The 6,527-nt window shown below is 49.2% G+C and overlaps 1 protein-coding gene across 1 annotated transcript in view; it reads right to left on the bottom strand.

The window, feature by feature from the left end:
- The window catches only part of LOC123104940 (CBL-interacting protein kinase 7), a 9,045-nt gene extending 2,976 nt beyond the window's left edge, over positions 1–6,069 (bottom strand). Inside the window, exon 1 of the mRNA XM_044526889.1 lies at positions 4,679–6,069. Coding sequence (XP_044382824.1) covers positions 4,679–5,970 — 1,292 coding nt within the window. The 5' untranslated portion in view covers positions 5,971–6,069. The remainder of the gene's footprint in view (positions 1–4,678) is intronic.
- Positions 6,070–6,527: the final 458 nt, after the last annotated feature.

Here is a 6,527-nt window from a genome sequence, read left to right as displayed (position 1 = left end):
TTTTTCATTTTCGACGAGGCACGGCCGTGACTTTCGCGAAAGCACACTTGTGCCTCTCGCGCAAAGCAAAACCGTGTCCCTCGCGAAAGAAAAAAAGACAGAAAATGCATTTTTTTTCGTTTTCGAGAGGCACGGCCGTGACTCACGAAAGCACATCCGTGCCTTTCATGGAAGCAAAACCGTGACTCTCGCAAAAGAAAAAAAACAGAAAACACGTTTTTTTGTTTCCGAGAGGCACGGCCGTGACTCTCGCGAAAGCACAACTGTGTCTCTCGCTGAAGCAAAACTGTGACTCTCGCGAAAGGGAAAAAACAGAAAACACGTTTTTTTTTCGTTTCCGAGAGGCACGGCCGTGACTCTCGTGAAAGCAAAACCGTGCCTCTCGCGGAAGCAAAACCGTGGCTCTCGCGAAAGAAAAAAGACGCGTTCTTTCACGCAAAAAAAATTCCTGAATTTTTTTTATTGAAAAGTTAAGGAAAACCGATGGAAAAACAAAATGTCAAAAAAAAATCCTTTTAAATAGCCGAAAACACGTGCGTAAAAATAAAAAAACAAAATTCGGAGGAAGCACCCAGAGCACAACACGTCACAAATGGCTGAGAGCGCGCCAAGTGGCGCTATCGTTGCGATGCTCCCGAAGGAGCGCTCATTAACTAATGGCTCCCCAACATCACTGATTTTCTGCAAAAAGAAGAACATCACTGATCTTCCGAGTTTCAGTCCAATGTCTATCTTTTTTTTTGCGAGGAAAAATGATTTTATTCAATGTTTATAGAGTTACAATCGAGAGACACACGTTCCTCAATACAAGGGGGACTATGGTTAAGCCACATTGCCGTAGTGTACTCCGTGCGGCTGTAGTTTGTCAGACGATTTGCCACTCTGTTTTGTTCCCTTCGTATCTTCTGCGGAATAAACTCCTTACCATTCATCAACAATCTGATCTACGAGACAAACAGTCCATATGCTATATGCTGAGCGATCCACACCAGTCATAGACAAGGTCCTCAAAGCCTCTGAAGAATTCGACTGAATAATGACCGGGAGAACAGTGTGTTGGATGGCCAGTGTCATACCATGCATTAAAGCATAAATCTCTGCTTCGAGAGCGTCGTTACAGTGGAAAATAAAATGATAGGCTGCAAAAATAATCGACCCATCATGCCTACGCATAATCATACTAGTCGTTGCCGAACTGTCCAATGTCTATCTCTGATCAGTGCCCAACATTGGTGCAATTGTTCTTTCCCCTAAAACCAATGCTTCAATTGTTCTTCTGTGATAGTGATGACTATGTCGTCTTGCAGTTTTTTCTTTTTAAGTAAGGTGCTCGCAAAAAAAAGTTGCTCGTGCGGAGTAGGGCATTTTGGAGGACGAGCTCCATGGCACTTGTTTTTTTGAGAAAATTGAAAATCATATTTTTAAGATTCAAAAAATTCTGAAAAATCACACGCATTTGTATTGATGTGTTCTACATGTGTGTAAAGTGTACATTATGGTGAGAGCTACACAAAAGACAAATTTGTGCATTTTTATAGTGAATAGTGTGTGTACTGTTCACCATTTCAAAATCATGATTTTCTCCTTTTTGTGTAGCATTATGTTCCATCTTCCAATTTTACACACATGTACTATACATCCATATGAACTCATGTGAATTTTTAGATTCTTTTTTGAAACTTCAAATGAGATTTTCAATGGTGGTGATGATCCAACGGTCTTGAAGAGCTCCAACCAGTCCTGGTGGCATTGTTGAACTATCTTTTCAGCTCTCTGCGACCTCATTCTAATGCTTATGTCTTCTGTTGTGGGAGGCGGCGGTGTCCGCGGTTTGTTTTCTTGGTGCGTGCACGACGTTTTGGAAACCTAACAACCTATCCAGTGTTCATGTGGGCTCTCGGCTGAGTGGTTCTGCCTTGCCGGCAGTGCAACGCCCTTCGATCCCGGTCGAGAGGGCAGAGGCCTTCTTCCGTGGTGTAGACATATGCCACTTTGACAATGTCTCGCCGGCGGAGCAAATAAGGGTAAGATCTTTCTCTGATGGCCTCCCTCCCTTCAGGATACCGCCTTTCCGCTCTGGTGTAGTCAGCAGGGTGAACAATAGAACAAGGCCTTGACATTGTAGCTATTTTGCTTCCTTGTTCGTTGTCTATGACTATGAGTAGTTGTTTCCTCGACACTATTGTAGCTGTTCTTTTTATGTCTATATGATTTTTTTTTTATTATAAACATGTCGATATGATGTTAGTCGCTGCAATTCCTGATTGGTTGTCGGCTTTATAGTTTAGATTAACATAAAGTCGGGTTCATCTCGAGCCTTCATTTAAAAGATATACTTCATCTATTCATAAATATAAGATGTTCTAATTTTGTGTGAATCGAATGGATATATGCATGTTTTAGTGTGTTTGTTCACTTAGTTTGGTCCGAATGCAGTCTTGTTGAAATATCTAAAAATCTTATATTTGTCAATGGAGAGAGTAATTTATCACGTGCAGACGTGCCAAACTGTTGTGGAATATATGCCGTCGTACGTGCTTATCATCGCCACCAAGCCTCTCCATTTTCCCCTCCGCTGACGGAGGTACTCATGACGATAGACCTACCAAGAGAAAGATGAAAAGAGCAGAAGATTATTTTGGCTTCTCTTTGCAATGTCTGTCGATTCAGAATTGGCAACAGACAGAGACAGTCAAACGCCAACATCAGTATGCGCCTCTTCATTTGCTCATGCTGCAGCTGCTCCATTGCCCCCATTTTCTTGTAAAAAAAATGAAACTTCATGGGCACTAGCACCCACGGTTTATTGATATAGAAGAAGCATCCCTCATGAGAATTCCAGAAATTCGTCCCCGACGTGGATCGAACTCTGGTCGTTGGGTTTACAATCATGCGCCCCCAACCACTGGGCTATGCCCACGTCCTCAGCCCCCATTTTCTTGTAATGGCCTTGTCGGCCGGCCAGCACACATACTCAAATGCAATACCTCGTTCTCCCTTTTCACCAGTTTAGACCGGAGAACTTGCGGACTACAGTAGCTTCAGAGAATAGACTACTGTAGGAGATAAGCTGGCATTGCAAGTTACTTATAGTTTTGTCCCTAAGCTACTGTCAGGTACCTTAATTCCATGGTGCCCATGTCAAGGTCGCTCCTTTTTCGCCCGCTGGTATCTATCTGACCCACTACCCACTCGCTTTCGTCGACATCGATCAACTCCTAGGCTTTCTGAACCTACTTTGACTTCTCATTCACTACTGCCCACTGACACCGGCAATAGGTTTACCATTGATGCTAATCACTCGACACAAATTAGGAGTTCCTGAAACTAGGATGTGCGTGCTAATCACTTAACAGAAATTAGGAGTTTGGGAAACAGAATGTGCGTGCTAATCACTTAACATGAATCACCAATTACACTTGTGAACAGGATCATGCAAACCTTGGTGCAGTACTAGTCATCTGTATTGCATAAAAACCTTTAGTGTCCATTTCCAGTTCTGATATTCAGACATTTCCATAGCGTATACGAGCCAGTGATTGGAACCGATTGCTTCTGTTTGACCACCACCCCCACTACTTTTACCGAGATGCTTACTCGTCGACAGGTTCCAATCATCCTGCCAACCTTTGTGCGTCGTGAAAAGCGACTACGGCATATTCTTGAGCAAGGCAAATTCATTGGCGCTTCAAACGGACGGACGCAGATGACTCTTCCATATATGGGCAATCATCAGGCCACCACTGAAGGACAGACATGAAGGAACTGACATGGAAAACGACCAGCACAACAAACAAGAACGCGCTGAGATATTGTTGCGAGTTAAGACAGGGAATTCGTTCCTTGGTCCTTTTCAGTTTCCAAATCCTGACAGTAATTACAGTAGTCATTAATGGGTAAGCAGCACCTACATATGCATAATCGTAGGGACAGTTGCAGGCAGCTGAGCTGCAGTTTTCTTCTGGTTCAGGCGTTCAGTAGCATACCAGCCGCGTGGTGCATTAGACTGTTATAATCTCCGCCAAAAATTTATGAAGAGTTAGTGGCCCTTATTGTGCTGGCAGGAAACACCTTGGAGTAGCTGTCATGACACTAATTTATCAGCACTAATTGTCTTTGGAAAGCCCTCAGATTTGCATTATGCATGTGGAGTTTTTAATGGAAAAGAAGCAGGCTACCTTCCAGAGAGTTCAGACAATGTTCCAACCTGAATCATGTCGCCTAAGGCCTAAGGCTACCATATAGTACCATTAGATTCAAGCCTTCAAGTTGAAGTAAGCATCACAAATCATGGCTCGACTAACAACCTAGCATCTCCTTGCAAAGGCAAGCATCACTTTGATTGAATGGACTAACAACCAAGGACAAAAAATTATGCCATTGTGTTAATTTAGGTTGTTCCTTAATTTGGTGCATGCAGTGTACCAGTGTATGGTTGTGTTCATATAGTCAAAAGATCAACCCAATTATAAGGCATGGTTATTATCATCAGATTCAGACCTTCAGGCTAGCACCACAAAGACACAGCTAGATTCATTCCCACAAAATTTCTAATCACAAGCATCAAATCAGAGTGAATGAACTAATAACAAATCTACCCCCTTCAATCTGCCACAAAGTCCTAGTTAGCTCTTTCTGGCATCAGATCATACATGTACATCCCCCAACCCCTCCTCACAATTCCTCGCATCCATGCCACGCCATGACCACCTCCCCAAGCTCCGTCCTAAGCTCGTCCCATCCGAACGCCTGGACCTCCTCGTCGTCGCCTGCCTCCAGCCGAAGCTCGACGAGCATCAGGGGTGGTGCCACCTCCGACATCTCCATGGACATGGCCACGAGCCCTGACAGGCCGCCTAGTGGAAGGCGCTCTACTCCTTTCTTGCCCACCATGAAGTAACCGAGCTTTGCGCCCGAGTGCCCGAGCTGCTCGACCATCTGCTCCGGCGACGCCGTCGTCATGAACCGCTTCTCCCGGCTCCGCCGGTTCTCCCCGAAGAGTCCCGACAGGTCGAGCCCCGGCGACATGCTTATGATGTCGAACGCGTTGAGTGTTGGCGGGGCCTGGAACAGGAGGTCGCGCTCCGCCGCGCCGCCGAGGAGGCTGCCGAGCTGCGAGTCGAGGCTGAGCGACCGTTTGAACCACGGGTGGCTGGAGAGCTCGGCGACCGTGAGGCGGGTGGCTGGGTTGGGGTCGAGCAGGCGGCTCACGAGGCGACGCGCCGGCTGGGACACCCACTCCGGGAGCGTGTACTCGCGGCGGTGCGCCTTCATGCACATCTCGGCGATGTTGGAGTCGTCGAACGGCAGGCGGCCGGCGAGGAGGACGTAGAGGATGACGCCGCAGGACCATGCGTCGGCCTTGACGCCGTCGTAGGCCTTGCGGCGGAGCACCTCGGGCGCGGCGAAGGCGGGCGTGCCGCAGGCGGTGTGCAGGCGTCCGTCGTCGCGGTGGGACTCCGGGAGCGCGGCGAGGCCGAAGTCGCAGACCTTGAGGTTGCCGTCGGCGTCGATGAGGACGTTCTGCGGCTTGACGTCGCGGTGGGAGACGCCGCGCGCGTGGCAGTAGATGAGCGCGGAGACGAGCTGGAGGAAGACCCGGCGCGCGGCGTGCTCGGGGAGGCGGCGCTTGGGGAGCGCGGCGAGCCTGGAGAGCAGGTCGCCGCCGGGGGCGAGCTCCATGACGAGGTAGACCTTGGAGCGCGTGGCGAGCACCTCGTGGAGGCGCAGCACGTTGGGGTGGCGGAGGCGGCGCATGGCGGAGACCTCGCCGAGCACGCGCGCGTCCATGCCGGCCGTGGCGGCCAGCTCGGGCTTGTCGAGCACCTTGATGGCCACGGCCTCGCCGCCGACGAGGGAGCGCGCGTGGTAGACCTTGGCGAAGGTGCCGCGGCCGAGGAGGCGGCCGAGCTCGTACTTGCCGAGCAGCGGGGCGGCGTGCTTGCCCGCCTTGCTCTTGGCGACGGCCATGGGCGGCGGCGGCACCGAGGCGGGAGGAGGCCCGGGGATGCTCTGGTCGGCAGGGTAGGGCAGGGCAAGGCGGTGGTGCTGTGGTTTACAGGGGGCGTGGGTATATATGGGGCGACTGTGGTTGGGTTTGGCACGTTGTTTATGCCCTAGTGGCCTCTCTGCTTTTGTCTCTAAGCTCTTGTATTAGTGGCACAAGAACAGTGCTGCTGATGGTTGGCACTTCTCTTGTGCTATTCGCTTTGGAGAAACAAATGGTAATTGGAGCGTAGAAATTGCGTAATATTCGTTTTAGTAATATTAAATTAATGAGCACGATGAAACTAGATCTTCTCCATTGGCGGCAATGAGCAGTGCTATGGGGACGATAAAGTTTGGACGACTTGTGCACGACGGTTAAATCCAGCCGAAGAATGTCGAGCACAGCCCAGCAGCGGCCGCTGGATCCCTCGATCGTGCAGTTATCGTCCAAACACTGTCGTGTGTGAAGCATTTTCGGGCGGCAATATATGGTCCGGCTGAAGCTGAACTTCACAGGTCACGGCGAGGGCTGAGCTGTC

The sequence above is a fragment of the Triticum aestivum genome, chromosome 5A (assembly GCF_018294505.1).
Source record: "Triticum aestivum cultivar Chinese Spring chromosome 5A, IWGSC CS RefSeq v2.1, whole genome shotgun sequence".
In the NCBI taxonomy this organism is placed as follows: domain Eukaryota; kingdom Viridiplantae; phylum Streptophyta; class Magnoliopsida; order Poales; family Poaceae; genus Triticum; species Triticum aestivum.
This window is presented reverse-complemented; position numbering and strand designations above follow the sequence as displayed.